Source organism: Nycticebus coucang, chromosome 8 (assembly GCF_027406575.1).
Source record: "Nycticebus coucang isolate mNycCou1 chromosome 8, mNycCou1.pri, whole genome shotgun sequence".
Taxonomy (NCBI): domain Eukaryota; kingdom Metazoa; phylum Chordata; class Mammalia; order Primates; family Lorisidae; genus Nycticebus; species Nycticebus coucang.
The window spans coordinates 58442678-58458320 of record NC_069787.1 but is presented as its reverse complement, the minus strand read 5'-3'; the positions used below and the strand labels follow the sequence as shown (position 1 = coordinate 58458320).

The window sequence follows — 15643 nt, the reverse complement described above, 5'->3', positions numbered from 1 at the left end:
CCCGCTCAGGCTCCCAATTTGTAAGTGACCCTTTCTATTGAGTTTCTTGGGGGTTTGGAGAAATCATTCATTCTGAGCACCTACTGGTCAGCAGGCTCTTGTGTTAAGCCTTGTGATGTGACAGAGAGAGGAGAAAGGAAGAAGCATTTGCCTTGGCTGGTTTGAGAACTGTACTGGGTGCTTCAGACAAACATCTGGTCTTTTCTCTAATAGACAGGCACTCCTGAGAGAGGATGTGCCCTTTTACTTTTTTAGTTGTCAGTTTATTGGCTTTTTACTTCCCTTCCCATTATAAATATAATATATAATCATAACAGAAAACTTGGAAAATTCAGAAATGTGGGTGGGAAATATCTAAAGACCTAATATCCAGAGGTTATAACCACTGTTGGTGGTTATAGTGTCATTTTGGTATTTTTTCTAGTATTATTTCTTTTTATACTTTGTGGTTGTTTGTTTTTTTAACATTCATTATATTGTTATTAAATTTAAAAAATATTATTTTTTTGAGACAGAGCCTCACTCTGTCCCCCTGGGTAGAGTGCTGTGCCATCGTAGCTCACAGCAACCTCAAACTTTTAGGCTCAAGCGACTTTCTTGCCTTGCTTCCCAAGTAGGTGGGACTACAGGTGCCTGCCACAATGCCCAGCTATAAGTTTCTTAATTAATACTGCAATATGCACATTTTTGCTTATTACTGCAAGGTGTTAATTAAGCATTTTAAAACATCTTTTAAAATGTCTGCATCTCATTTTAGTAAGTGAGTAAATAGATTGCCTGGTCAAGAGAGGCCTACTCAAATTATATACAAGATAACCTACACAAGTTGACTACCCAAGGGGCTGTAACAAACTGGTCAGCATACAGAAGTCATCAACTTAAGGAACCAGGCCTACTGTACTGACACATACATGTGGTGCATGTCCAGGAAATTAATTCATGACAAAAAGAAAGTACATGGCAGGCTTCCAAGGCTAACCACTCATAGAGCTGTCTCTTCTCACCAATTAGTCCACGTGGAGTGGCTGGAAAGACCACGAGGATTTGGAGCACACTTAAGTTAATTATAATGTTGTGTAGAAAGCTTAAGCTCAGGCAGCACCTGTGGCTCAAAGGAGTAAGGCGCTGGCCTCATATGTTGGAAGTGGTGGGTTCAAACCCAGCCCAGCCCCAGCCAAAAACTGAAAAAAAAAAAAAAGAAAGCTTGAGCTCATTTCTCTAACTTCTATGAAAGTTATATGAAAATTAGGTCAACTTAAGGAAGTAGTCCATGTAGGGAAGTGGCCAGCTATGGAGGTTCTATTGTTTAATGCTGAAAGGTGAACATCTTTGTATGTAAAGCTTTTTCCATACTTTTAATTATTTCCTTAGGCTCGATCTGTGGTTCTCAAACTCTGTCTTACATTAGAATCACCTGGGGGGAGGAGGTTGATTGACAGATATACAGATTTGCCCACACCTGGTGCAATGGCTGTAGTTCAGGTTTGCCTCTCATTGTCCTATGGACTGATATAACTGACCTGGAATAGGCCTTCAGCATGGGAGATTTGTTTGTTTGTTTGTTTATTTATTTATTTATTTATTTAGTCTCATTCTGTTGCTCAGGCTAGAATGCCACTGTGTCATTGCTCAGAGCAACCTCAAACTACTGGGCTCAAGTGATCCTCTTACATCAGCCTTCCTGAGGAGCTGAGATTACTGGTGCTCACCAGCACACCTGGATAGTTTTTGTAATTTTAGGCTGATCTCAAACTCCTGAGCTCAAGCAATCCACCCTCCTCAGCCTCCTGGAGTACTGGGATTACAGGAGTGAGCCACTGTGCCTGGCCAGCATGGATTTTGTTTTGTTTTAAGCTGTCCATGTGATTCTAATGTGCAGCCAAGGTTCAGAACGATGGGAACACTACAAAACCAATTCTGGTCTTTTCCAAATACATTTAGAAATTATACGGCTCCAGCCTGGGTAATTCAGACTGCAAATTCACTTTGTTGTCACAATATTCCAGTCCAGTTTCCAAAGTCTTATGATGGGTAGCTTGATCGTGGCTTCATAACCATGCCACAAATTTCCTTAAAACTAGGCTGTGAAAGAGAAGGAAAAAGTGGGGCATGGGATCTTTTCTTTTACCACTTTCTCTGCTGATAATTTCCATCTAAAATGTTTTATGTTTGGGGTTTAAAAAACCTGTTGGCTCTGCCCTCTAGTACTTTTCTAAGGCTGTATTTATCTTTTTCTAGTGACAGGCAAAGCCAAAAAGGCTACTTCTTGACCCTGTTGATGTTGATTCATTTCCAGTAATCTTAAACACTACACTAAAATCACACTTGGGAGCTCAGAGAAGTTAGAGAAATGAGCTCAAGCTTTCTACAAGACATTATAAGCAACTTGAGTGTGCTCCAAATCCTCATGGTCTTTCCAGCCACTCTACGTGGAATAATTGTCTGGTGAGAAGAGACAGCTCTCTGAGTGGTTAGCCTTGGAAGCCTGCCGCGTACTTTCTTTTTGTCATGAATTAATTTCCTGGTGTAGAGTCTTCTATCTCCAGTGTTTGTTAGGCCAGCAGAGCTGAGTTTCTGGAGGTTATTGTAAGTCGATCCAAAACCAGGAATCAGAAATCCAAAAGGGATTTCGGATTAGTATTTTCTAGCCAGAAGGATTTTAGAGATCACTTAACCCAGTTTCCTAGGTTTATTCACTAGGCGGCTGAGGGACAGGGAGGTGGAGTTGATTGCCCAACACCTCCTCAACTAAGCCAGCTTCAAAGCCAGGGTTAGAAATCAGAGTTGAGACCAGCCTTTCCTCACATCACTTCTTCTCTCAATCACCCTTATACTTGAGGACTTGTCTTGGGACAGCCCCAGGAAAGCAGCTGTGGACTTTATTATAAAAACTTTCAGTTATCAGTGTAACCTGGCTTATTGTACCCTCAATGAATCCCCAACAATAAAAAAAAAAAAAAAAACCTTTCAGTTTACAGAGACAGAGCAACTTCTTTGAAAGAGATCACCCAATTTGTGGCAATTAAGGAGTAAAGAATACCTTTCCTGGAAAGACATGGCTCATTCTGAGCAGATGACTGATAAACAGAATATCCCATTATTGCTGGTGTCAGAATTAAGAAGCGTCCAGCTCCTTCAAGCTTTGGCACTTCCTGTTCTCAGAGCCAGCTGACATGGCTGTTAGAAAAACAAGCCTTAACTATGGCTATATTAAGACGGCATGACTTCCTTTGCCATTCTGGGACCCATCTTGGTTACTGCCTGGAATGCTTCAGCTTGGGCTAAGGCTTAAGAACTCCCTCCATAAGGATGGAATTGGAAATAAAGTCTGACCTCACAGGTCCCATACGAAGGGTTTACGAGTTCCCTGGACGTTACTGAGAGGGCCTCAGGGGTAAGGTTGACAAGGAGGCAGGTCACATGTCACCATTGTGATTGAAACGGAGACCCTGGCATGCCTACTTGCCAAACTTGGGGAAGATCACCTTTCGTCAGGCGAGTAAGCCTACCAAGGCACAAGTATAGTAAGGAGAGCCAGGCCAAAGATGTTGGGTATCAATCACTGCCCTGATTAGCCCTGGGGGAAGAGTGGACAATTTGCAAATTGCTCATAGGAAGAGCCCAGAGCTTGCACCAGCCTTGGTTTCTGGGGTCAACTCTAAGGCCAGCTTTGAGGGGGAACCAAGAGTCTGATCTGTGCTCTTGAAGCTCCCAGAGTGGGTAGAATGGCTTTATTTTATTGTAGTTTAGTTTTTTGAGCCAGAGTCTCACTCTGTCACCCTGGGTACAGTGCCATAGTGCCATAGCTCACAGCAACCTCAAACTCCTGGGCTCATGTGCTCCACCTGTTTTGGCCTCCCAGAGTGTCAGGATTATAGGTGTGAGTCACTGTGTTTGACCCTAGAATGGTTTTAGGCAACGATGTGCATTTCCTTAAGAAAGAAGAACTTCTTCAGGACTTTTATTTTTTATTTTATTTTTTTTGAGATAAAAGAATCTTTCTCTTTTGCCCAGACTAGAATGCAGTCACACGACCATAGCTTACTATAACCTTGAACTCCTAGACTCAAGCAATCCTCCTGCCTCAGCCTCCTGAGTAGCTGCATTACAGATGCCTGCCACCATACTTGGCTAATTAATTTTTTAGTAAAGATGGGGGTCTTGCTATGTTGCTCAAACTGTTCTTGAACTGGTCTCAAGCAATCCTCCTTCCTTGGCCTCTCAAAGTGCTGGGATTACAGGTGTGAGCTACCGGGCCTGGTCAGGACCTCTTTAACTGTGTGAAACCAGGCTAGTTGCTATGATAATCAGCATTCCCCACATAGTCCTTCATTCTGGGCAAACATTTTCACCTTGGAGATTTTTGTTAGTCTCACAACAAACCTATGTGGGTTTACATTTACTGGTCCCATTTTGCAGATGATGAAAGTGAGGCAGAAAGCAATGAGTTATCCAGGGTCTCATGGTCAAGGTGAAACCTCCAGATTTACAGATCAGCAAAGCTGCCTTCCCTTTGTGTTTTCAGCATTTCTCTTCTCCCTCATTTCCTCTGAAGCCCACAGAGAGCTTGTGTCTCACGGGGAAGCACTGATAAAATTACCGCAGAGATAATTTATATCCTCTGACCTGGAGTAAATGCCATGAAGGGAAAGAGCCAAGTTATGAGAAGGTCAGGGAGTGCTTTGCCACAAGGACATTGAGCTAAGAGTCAGAGGGTGGGTGGCAGTTAACTAAGCAGAGGGGAGGGAGACGAATTTGGGGCAGAGAGAAGTGGGGATAACAGGCATAATGTTATTGAAGACCAAAAAGACCAAAATGAGGCTGGAAAGCCTGGCCATGCAGGGCCTCAGAGACTGACGTAAGGAGTGAGGTCTTTATCCTAAGAGCGACAGGAAGCCATTGAATGGGACCAGCTCTCACAGTGAAATACAAGTGGTCCTGTGGAGCAGTCAGAGGCCTGAGTTCTACACCCAACTCTGCCACCTCAATGCAAGTGACTCAGTTTCCTCATCTACCCAGGTCAGGGTGTGGATTGGATTGATTCCTTTCAGCTGTCATGTGTCATGTTTCTCGGACAGAGCAAGAACTAAGGTTTACAAACTTGTAACATTATTATCTCAATGTCACTTTCCCTGAGCTTTTTAGGAGCTAGGTGGTCAAGATCTCTGGGGCTGCATCCTGCCCTAAGCGCAAGGTGATCCCTGATTTAGAGACAAATGGGGAAGGAAGTTCCCTATGTCATGCTATCATAACAGGCTCTGCCTTTCTTTCCATTAGGGACAGAAAGGAGATAGTGGAGTTATGGGTCCACCTGGCAAACCTGGGTCTTCTGGTCAACCGGGCCATCCAGGCCCCCCTGGACTCCCAGGTCCCCCATCTGCAGGTAAGAGCTACCCTTCTTCACTTGATTTTGTGTCACACTCCTGGGCAGCTTCTGCAGAGAGGACACCAGGAGATGCCGCCAGAGCTCTGCCTTGTGTTTTAAATTGGAAATTGCCAGAGGCATTTTAATATCTTTATAATTTCTCTACAATTTAGTTCATTCACCTTTCACAAAAGCAAGATAAATGCCATTTCAGATCTGCTTCAGCATTTTGGAAAACAGAGGAAAGAAAAAGAAAAAAAATACTTGGAAATAAAAAAAAAGAAAAAAATTACATGAGGATGTCCTTTATACTTTAAGTGAAAAATAGCAGGCACATATTTCATCAATTCACACCTTTTTCTAGAAAAACATGTTTCATGGCTCCAAACAATCTTCTTAAACCTACAAGAGATTTTTCTATCTTTCAACATTGATATTTATTATTTATTATTTCTTCCTAATAAATAAGGAAGAGTCCTTATTTATTTACATTGAATATCAAAAGAAATTACTAAAAAGAAATAAAAATTCTGCTACGGGAGAGAGCATAGGCATTCTGCTCTCTTATTTTGCCTTGTTTAATTTGATGAGCTAAGCCCTGTATGGGGTTCCCTTGTCAAGGCCTTGTAATACCTCTCACAGCACAACATCTGTATAAAGTCAACCTCCCTAGGTCCAAGAAGAATTTGCTGACTGTGTAAGATTTTCTGTCCTCACTTGTACAAAAGGAATAAAAAAAATTTTATTCCAACTTTTTAAAGAAAACGAACACATTTTAAAATTCCATAATGCATTCCCCTCCCATGTTTACAAGAATATATTTTCAGTGACATCATAGGATGAGCAAGAAATGTCATATTTTATTATATCTTTTGAACCAAACTAAAGCTGACTCTGAGATTCCAACCTCCCAGAATGCCAGGAAAATTCAATCTCAGTCATTATTGGGGTTTTGACCACTCCTCCAACACTGCAAAGGGGTAGGAAAAAGATCCTAGTGAATTGTGGCAGAAAAATGTCAGGGAAGGTCCTTCCAGCCTTTGGTTTACCCTTTTGTCCAAGTCCTATGGTCCGTGGATACTTAGTGTCCTCATGCCATGAGTGGTTAGTAGAATACTTCCAAGGCTAGGAATGTTGGTCCCTATAATTCAGCTTCCCAAGGAGTGTCCCATAACCCTTCCTTCTGAGACCTGGTCTCTTCCTCAGGATACAGGGGCTTTATTCTCTCCTTGTCTAGGGGAAATCTCTCCTCTTCCATTCTCCGGCCCCCTCCTTCCTTACCCTTCTCGTATACCAGCACCCAGTTGGGAGTTTTGCCCACCTGAGAACACAAGGTAGCAAGGCAAGTTTGTCTTTAGATAGTACCTGCTTTCAGCAAAGACAAGAAAGCACAAATCTCACTGCCTTTTTGAAAGTGGAGGAGGAGGAAATACTGGGAAAACAAACATCGAAGAGTACGGCAGTGATTTATTTTGCCACACCCCCAATGTTGTTAAAAGAAGGAGATTTGAGATGCAGTCCAGCTGCATGTCCACACTCTGTGATCTGTTTCTGGGAGTCGGCTGGATGACCTAGATGGGGATCCCTTCAACTAGTCCTTGTCCTCCTTGGTTCTGACATGCATAACATTGCCCCAGAGACCCATGACCATGAACTGCCAACCCCAGAGACTGAACACATGGCCCGAAGCCTGGGTTTTGCCTTTGGAAGGGACTCTCTTGGCCCTTGGGGTGCATAGGTGCTCACAAAACTGAGTAGTCCAGAGGCAAGGGGTAGGGGGCACGGGGAAAGCGGGGGGGGAGGGGAACAGAGCGCCATAATGGTCTCAGTAGATAACTGTGTTTATCTAGAAAGGCCAACCCTCATCTGACTTGAATTCTGGTTCCCTCCTGGGGCCAGAGATTGCATGAGAAGGCCAGGGCTTTGGGTGCCTGTAGCTCAATGTTTAGAGCACTGGGCCCCATGTACTGGGGCTGGCGGGTCCAAACCCAGCCTGCTAAACAAACAAAAAAGAGGGTGGCACCTGTGGCTCAGTGAGTAGGGTGCCGGCCCCACATACCAAGGGTGGCGGGTTCAAACCTGGCCCGGGCCAAATTGCAACAAAAACATAGCTGGGCCTTGTGGCGGGCACCTATAGTCCCAGCTACTCAGGAGGCCAAGGCAAGAGATTCGCCTACGCCCAAGAGCTGGAGGTTGCTGTGAGCTGTAACGCCACAGCACTCTACCAAAGGCGACAAAGTGAAACTCTGACTCTAAAAAAACAAACAAACAAACAAAAAAGAGACAAGACCAGGGCTGTCACCCACTGTTGTGTCTTGTCTGTCTTTGGTATATTGCCAAAGCCCTTTAGCAGGCTCAAGAGAGTTCTAATGTCTTTCCCTGGCCTTCCAGGTCCTTCTTTTCTGCTGCATATGCTCACCTCCCTTTCCCCTCTACTACCCCACCCTCCACCAGATCCCAGCCTCACTGCCGTCTGTCCTTCACTGGACAGCCTGCTCCCTGCCAAGCTAAAGCCTACTGCTATGTTCTCGCTGGGTCCACATGGGCTGGCATGGAACTCCTGTCACCCCCAGCCCACCCAACAAAAGCCTGTGCTTCCTTCAAGGCCCTCCCATCAATAAGGCCTCCCTTGGGCCCTAAGAGGACAGGTCACCCCCACCCATCAGGGCAGGGTGCAGGTTGCTCTGTTATGGCCCCTCCAATGGTAACTGCTTTCTGCAGAGGTGTTTCATTTCTTGGGGTGGCAGGTTCCCCGAGGGCAGGATCTCAGTCAGCTGTACTTCCCCAGTGGTGCCTGGTAGTGGGGTGGGCAGGGCTGGCCCCTGCAGTGCTCCCGGTTCATCTCCTTGCAACTAATAGGATGCTGGCAAACCTCCCTTCCCCCACTGGCTCTAGGGCCATGGTTCTGGAGGACAGCAGCCAGCAAGGGTGTGGCCACCTCTTTGGATTGACATCTCCTCCCTATGCCTTCCTTTGAATCACTTCTTTTCTGAAGAGCCTTCCAGAGCCAGGGGGCTGAAGAAGTGAAAGAGACAAAATGGGGCAATTATCCTGCTCTTTGGAAAAATTCTGGAGGGTTGGGAAGAGAAGGGGAGGAAGGAGTTTAAAAGAGACATCCCGGTGCCTGGGACCAGTCAGATAATAATTCAGAGTTGGAATGTGCCCCCAAACGATTCCTGATGCTACCTTTGAGAATCTGGTAAAAAGTCCTAAACTCACTCTCGGGGAAAAAATGTGTGTACCTCCACCCAAGATCCTGCACACTATTTCCCAGGGTTCCAGGACCCCTGTCCCAGACTCATCCTGGGATGTCCTTGGGCTCTAGAGAACACAGGTTAAACTTCCCTGATCTAGTCCAGCCCTCCCTTTCTCAATAAGAACCTTGCGCCTCAGAGAGGGATGACTTCACGAGATCACAGAGCTGACTGGTGGCCACCCTGGTCCTGAATCAGGCTGTGGCTCCTCTCTCCGCCGTGCTGCCTTCTCCGACTCCCCCCTCCTGACCAGCTCCACTGAGGCGGCCAGGAGAAGCAGGAGCCTCCCTGGGCAGAGAGGGAGCGCTAGGTGCTCCAGCTGCAGGGTGTGGTGGTGAGGCAGGCCCACAGGAGCAGCTCCCTGAGACCGAGGCGGGGAAGTTCAGGTTGCTGTGTCCTTCTGTGCAGCCTGGCAGAAAACAGACAGGAGTATGGATGCCCTCCAACGCTGGGAGGCTCCCTGCCACGTCCTGTTGAGTGGCCCCCTAGATGGTGCTGCGGAGGTGGAGAGGGTAGGAGCTTTAATAACCTGAGTTACAGGGAAAGAAGGGCTGGGAGGTAGAGAGGTAATGAAGGCAAAATGCCTTTAGGATGTAATTTGCAATAATCCAATCATGAATTTGGCTGATGCCTTCCTGTACCCAGACTATATATAAGTGAATCAGCGTGGTACCTGGGAATTGCCAGCTTCCTGAGAGCATCAATATTCTTGGAGTTTGTCTTTTGAATGGCACAGTGTTAAGTCAAACATGAATTCAAATCTCAGCCTCACCATTAATTAGCTGGCTAAGGGGACAGACTTCTGACTTGCTCTGGGGCCTTGTTCTGGAGGGTCACAGAGCCTTCCAGAAGGCTGCTGTATTACCACTTTCATGTTCTCAGGTACAGAGCTTTCGCACCTCAGTTTCCCCCAGTGCCTAGTTACCAAGACTCTTCTTAGGCTGATAGAGTCCCTGTCTCTTTGGGTTCTTCTGAGAATATCAGAACACAAGACTGATATTCTCAATTTCCCACAGAATTGTGTTTATATTTCTTGTTAGAACAAACAACCACAGCTTAGCATAAGATGTTGGCAAGCCTCTCTTGCCCTCAGGCTGTCCACATCTCATCTCGGACATGTCTGTCAACCAGCTAGGAAAGTCTCAAGGTGTTGGGGTCTCCTGGTCAGCGGCGGCTACTTCCCCGGGGTGCTGGCCAGATTCCTCCCCGGGTGTCATTTGACTTCCTACTCGTCTGGGATCTACAAACTGTGTTCCCAATTATCATACTACCTCGACACGCCTTATTTTCCCAGGAGAAGGGAAAATCTTTCCATTCTCCACCTTTCCTTCTCTTCCTGTCAGGTGGTGCCTGCTCTAGTGTTTTCTACCAACTGCAGTGTGACTTCCAGCTTTCTCCAAAGACCTTTTCTCTCCAACTAGTCTGTATTAATTTATTCATTCATTCCATCATGAATGAATAAGGGTGACACGCCCTTACTTCCTATGTGTCCAGGCCTACCCTTGGAGCTGACTTTCTACTAGGGAAGACAGACCTCTATTGAGAAATCTTGGTGGTAACTACAGTTCAGTGGGTAGGGTGCCAGCCACATACACCGAGGCTGGTGGGTTCGAACCTGGCTGAGCCAGCTAAAACAACACTAGCAACAACAACAAAAAATAGCCGGGCGTTATGGCGGGCACCCGTAGTCCCAGCTACTTGGGAGGCTGAGGCAAGAGAATCGCCTAAGCCCAAGAGCTTGAGGTTGCTGTGAGCTGTGACGCCACAGCACTCTACCCAGAGTGACAGCTTGAGACTCTGTCTCAAAAAAAAAAAGAAAAGAAAAGAAAAATCTCATAATAGAATTACAAACAGAGATAACTACTGGGAAGGAGTAACATAAGGAACCATGAAACCATATCTGAGGTGAACATGACAGTGTGAGGATTCAAAAAGGCTCAGCGAGGTGATGTTTGAGCCCAAATCAGAAACAGGTTAGGTGGCACCTGTTAAGAAGAGGGATGAAGGACAAAGGGATGTGGTTTGGTGGGGGAATGGCCTGTGTAAAGATCATTTCCCTAGAACAGCAGTTCTTAATGTAGTGCACATTAGAATCATCTTGAGATCTTTTAAAGTATGGATCCCAGCCGAGTGTGTGGCTCACATCTGTAATTCTAGCACTTTGGGAGCCAAGGTAGGAGGATCATTTGAGGTCAGAAGTTTGAGACCAGCCCTAGCAATAGTAAAACTTCTTCTCTACAAAAAATAGAAAAATTAGCCAGGTTTGGTGGCGCACACCTATAGTCCCAGCTGGTCAGGAGACTAAGGCAGGAGGATTGCTTGAGCCCAGGAGTTTAAGGTTGCAGCCGCTACACTCTTGCTGAGGTGACACAGCAAGACCTTGTCTCAAAAGAAAAAAAAAAAAAAAAGAACAGTATGGCTCCCTTATGCTAAAGTGCATGTCTAAATAAGTTAATTAAATAAATAAAGAAAAGCATGGATGTCTAGATTCTATTCTCAGAAGGCTTGATGGGAATTGGTCTGGGATGTGGCCTAGGTATCAGGGCCTTTAAAAGTCAAGGTGAGGGCGACGCCTGTGGCTCAGTCGGTAAGGCGCCGGCCCCATATACCGAGGGTGGCGGGTTCAAACCTGGCCCCAGCCAAACTGCAGCCAAAAAATAGCCGGGCGTTGTGGTGGGCGCCTGTAGTCCCAGCTACTCGGGAGGCTGAGGCAAGAGAATCGCTTAAGCCCAGGAGTTGGAGGTTGCTGTGAGCTGTGTGAGGCCACGGCACTCTACCGAGGGCCATAAAGTGAGACTCTGTCTCTACAAAAAAAAATGTCAAGGTGACAGGCCAGACTTGGTGGCTCACACCTCTAATCCTAACACTTTGGGAGGCTGAGGCAAGTGGATTGCTTAAGGTCAGGAGTTTGAGTACAGTCTGAGTAAGAGTAAGACTTTTCTGCTAAAAATAGAAAAATTAGCCATGCATTGTGGCAGGTAACTGTAGTCCCTGCCACTTGGGAGGCTGAGGCAGGAGGATTGCTTGAACCTGAGAGTTTGAGGTTGCTATGAGCTAGGCTGACACCATGGCACTCTAGCCTAGGTAACAGAGTGAGACTCTTGTCTCAAAAACAAAACAAAGCAAGTCAAGGCAAGAATTACTACCCTAGCAGTTATCCTACATTGCTAGAGAATAAATTTCCTAATCATATTTTTTTTTTCAGTACATGTCCTGACTTTTCTCAACACTAGAGGAGAGTAAGTGGGCAGAGTATATACCAATGTTCTGTTTTGCTCCCGAGGAAGTTAAAGAAGACCATACCTTCAAATTCCCCTTTAAAATTCCTATATACAGAGGGTGCCAAAAAATGTATACACAGTTTAAGAAAGGAAAAAACTATTAAAATGTAATACTCAAGTCATGTTTGACCTCTGCAATTACAAGAGATTCAAGATAACAAACATTAGTGGTATATACTGAGTATTATGAATTTAATACTGATTTTTCCTTTCTTAAGATGTGTACACATTTTTTTGATACCATCTGTACAAGAAAGGAAAATTTAAAAAACAATAAAAGTTATCAGTCAGCAAGGTGTTCATCTGCCAGAAGCCCCCTGTAAATAATGGTCTAAACAGATAGGGCATTGTTTTTCTCCCCCAAAGAAATCCAGGTGTGGACAGTAGCTGACTTTGGTATTGACTTTGGTTCTGCCTCGGTCATTATCAGGGCTCAGGAGGCTTTCCTGGATGTTGGCTTGTCTCGTTACTTCAGGGTTGCAACACGGTTACTGCAGCACCAGAGATCTTGTCTGTCTTCACAGCAGGAAGGACTGGGAAGCTTTGTCTCCAGCCAGCTATTTATCTTACTGTGTCTCCTCCATGTCTTGCATCAAAAGCATCTCTTTGAACCACTCCCTCAGGCCTGCCTTGAAATGCTAACCTTCTTTCTGTAGCAAAGGTTGCTCCCATCTCCCTGGGCTGTTCGGTTGTCTCTTCCTTGGCTCTAGTGACACTGCAGTCTCTTGCTTCCTAGGACAACTTGTAATGGGACTCAAAGGGGAAAGAGGATTTCCCGGGCCTCCAGGAAGATGTCTCTGTGGACCGCCTGTGCATGTGAATAACCCTTCCTACGGGGAGTCCATGTATGGGCCCAGTTCTCTGCGAGTTCCTGTGGTAAGGTGTACTGGGAGAAGTCTGGGGTGGTTATCTGTAAGGACCTCTCACCTGAGGTCCCTTGGGCCTTTGTAAAATCCTTCCGATAAAATTTATTTTCCTCTATTGCTCTGAGCAGACACTCATCATAGGAAATAAAAAAATACAGAAAAATCAAAAGAAGGAAACCAAATTGTCCATTTGGTTGTGGGTTCCCTTTGGGGTATTTTCTTTGTCTTTTTAAAGAATAACTTCTATATGGTTGAGGTTATGTTGTATAAAAATGCTAAAACTCTAGATATCTCAGTTGGAATCCTGGTATGTTCCATACTCTATAAGCAGCATTTTAAACTTTTTATTATAGAAAATTTCAAATAAAGATAAAAGCAAATAGATAGTGTAACGAGCCCGTATGTATCCTTTCCCCAGCTCATAGCTAGCCCTGTTGCCTTGCTTTCTCTTTAGGCTTTCTCTACCCTCCTGTGAAGTAAACTCTGGGCACCAATTCATCATAAGTATCAGCAGTAATTTAACCAATGCCCTATTGTTGGATATTTATGGGGTGTTCACAAGCTTTACACTAATGTAAATACTGTAACGAACAAGTATAATAAATTTGCTAAAAATCATTTCCAGATGTTGAATTACCTGACTGTATAACACCACCTTTTAATTTAAATTTTGGGAACATTCAGAATATTTAAAAATGTTAAAACACGGTGGATATTTTCATTTCAAACTCAGACATTAGGAACAGGATTGAGAAGGTATGGGAATCCAGATATTCCTCTCCACTTCAGAAGGAATACCAGAGCCCAGTGTGCAAACACCCCCTTCCCACTCTCCACCAGGCCAGGAGAGATTGTTTCCTTCACTAGCTTTTCCTCTGTCCTCTGTAAAAGTATTTTCCGGAATCCTCATCAGTGTGTTTTCTGGCAGATTTTTGTGGTCAACAACCAGGAGGAACTTGAGAGGCTGAACACCCAAAATGCCATTGCCTTCCGCAGAGACCAGAGATCTCTGTACTTCAAAGACAGCCTTGGGTGGCTCCCCATCCAGGTACCCCCAGGCAGGCACCTCAGGACATATCCCACCTCTCCCTGCCCAGGAAAAAGACGCATCCATTATGGGACGGGAAGGCCATGCAGTTGGGCCCGGGACAGAGCTTTCTGCAGTCTGTCTCCACCGAAGGGCTAAGCAAATTCTTTACACTTTTTCTGAGCAGCTTCCATGCCCCCATCCCCAAATAGGAGCTCCTCTCTGAGCCCAGGTTCCAGAGGGCCTCCACCTCCCTGCGCTGCCAGGCTGCCATCTTGATCTGGCCCGCATCCGTCCAGCTGCACAGCTGAGGCACCTTTCATAGCCCCAGGAGGAAGGCAAGGGATGCTGCCCAGCAGGACCCCCCAGTGCTGACGACCTCCCTGCCTTGTGGCTGCCTGGGGGGGGCATCCTCGAGTTAATGCTGTGTGTCTCTTTGGCCAGCTGACCCCTCTCTACCCCGTGGATTACACTGTAGACCAGCCCAGCACCTGTGGGGATGGGATCCTGCAGCCCGGGGAGGAGTGTGACGACGGTAACAACAACGTGGGTGATGACTGCATCGGTGAGTGAGGCCAGTCTGGGAGGACTGGGGGCCCAACAGCCAGTGAGGGGGAGGAGCTGGGCAAACCCTGCACACCAGCTATGGTGATTTGGGATCATTTGGGAGCCAGGGACAGTGTACCCAGGCTTCCTTGTGCTTCCCTGCTCCCATTTCAGGCCACATGTTAACTCTTGCACCACCCAAGCCGGTCAGTGGGGGTGGTGTCAAGTCACCCTGGCCCCAGAGAGGCCTTCCTTCCTGGGAAGTGGAGCCACCAGACCTTTCCAATACTACTTTATAGCGAAACCCGTGTGGCAGGCATGAGAGACAAAGGTGATGGGCTCTCACTTTGGAAGTAGGAGTGAGCGGGAAGCAGAAGGGAATGAGGAAGGAGGACCGGGTTTTTCCAGGCAGAGCCAGAGCAGCTGGTGTACTGGAGGGGAGCGGGGGAGGCCACCAGCCAGAGCTGCCATTCTCATGGCCTCATGGCCTCATAGACGCTGCCCAGCCAGGCAGGTAGCATAGTGGAGGTTTGCTTTTTTTTTTTTTTTTTAAACCAAGTGACAAATCCAAGAAGTGAGGTGGAAAACGTGGGCTTTAGAGTCAGAACAGAGTTTGCATGCAGGCTCTGAGGGCCCCCAATTCACCCGCAGCTCAGAGCAGAGGCCACTCTGGGTGGGTGGGGTGATGGAGGGCAACTTACAGTTCTGACCCTCACTTTCCTTGACTGCAGAATAGATGCAACACCCCAGCCGCTCCCCACAGGAGCTAACACGCGCTGGGTTGTCTGGATGCAGCAAGGGTTTGACACCCATTCCCTACGTACATCTGTGTGCTTGTGTTTTTACCCCTCCTGTGAAGACCCAGGTGGCTCAGGGCTGGGTGTGCGTGGATGGGAAGTCACAGGCTTTGCCCTCAAGCAGCTCAGAGGAAACCTGACAGGACAGAGTGATAAAGGTGCACCAGTGAGCGAGGCCAGGAGAGATGCTGCACTGTCCCCGACAATTGTAGGATGGCAGTCCCTAGGAGCTGGTAAGGCTCTGCTCCTGGGGTCCTTTCTGCCTCTGGTGCAGACACTGTCAATTAGGAGCTCTCACATCAGGAGGGACAACAGAGTCTCTACGCCCTGCAGAAACAAGGGTGGGTTCATATTCTAAGACCCTCCCTGTATGAGAAAACAGAAGTCTTTGCTGAAGATCATGTGGCTCCCCAGGGACACAAGGCTGGGCCCCTCGGTGTCCCCCTCCCTGAAGCTCTCTTGACAGACAAGACCCACCATGACCCTCACGGTGCCTGATGCTCTGCA

At 46.5% G+C, this 15643-nt stretch overlaps 1 protein-coding gene across 4 annotated transcripts in view; it reads left to right on the top strand.

The window, feature by feature from the left end:
* The window catches only part of COLQ (collagen like tail subunit of asymmetric acetylcholinesterase), a 76160-nt gene that overhangs the window by 56484 nt on the left and 4033 nt on the right, over window positions 1–15643 (top strand). For 3 of the 4 annotated variants that reach the window (XM_053600611.1, XM_053600608.1, XM_053600610.1), the window contains exons 12-15: window positions 5278–5383; window positions 12637–12776; window positions 13695–13814; window positions 14238–14358. In XM_053600611.1, coding sequence (XP_053456586.1) covers window positions 5278–5383; window positions 12637–12776; window positions 13695–13814; window positions 14238–14358 — 487 coding nt within the window. The remainder of the gene's footprint in view (window positions 1–5277; window positions 5384–12636; window positions 12777–13694; window positions 13815–14237; window positions 14359–15643) is intronic. The other variant, XM_053600609.1, reaches the window with a different exon arrangement.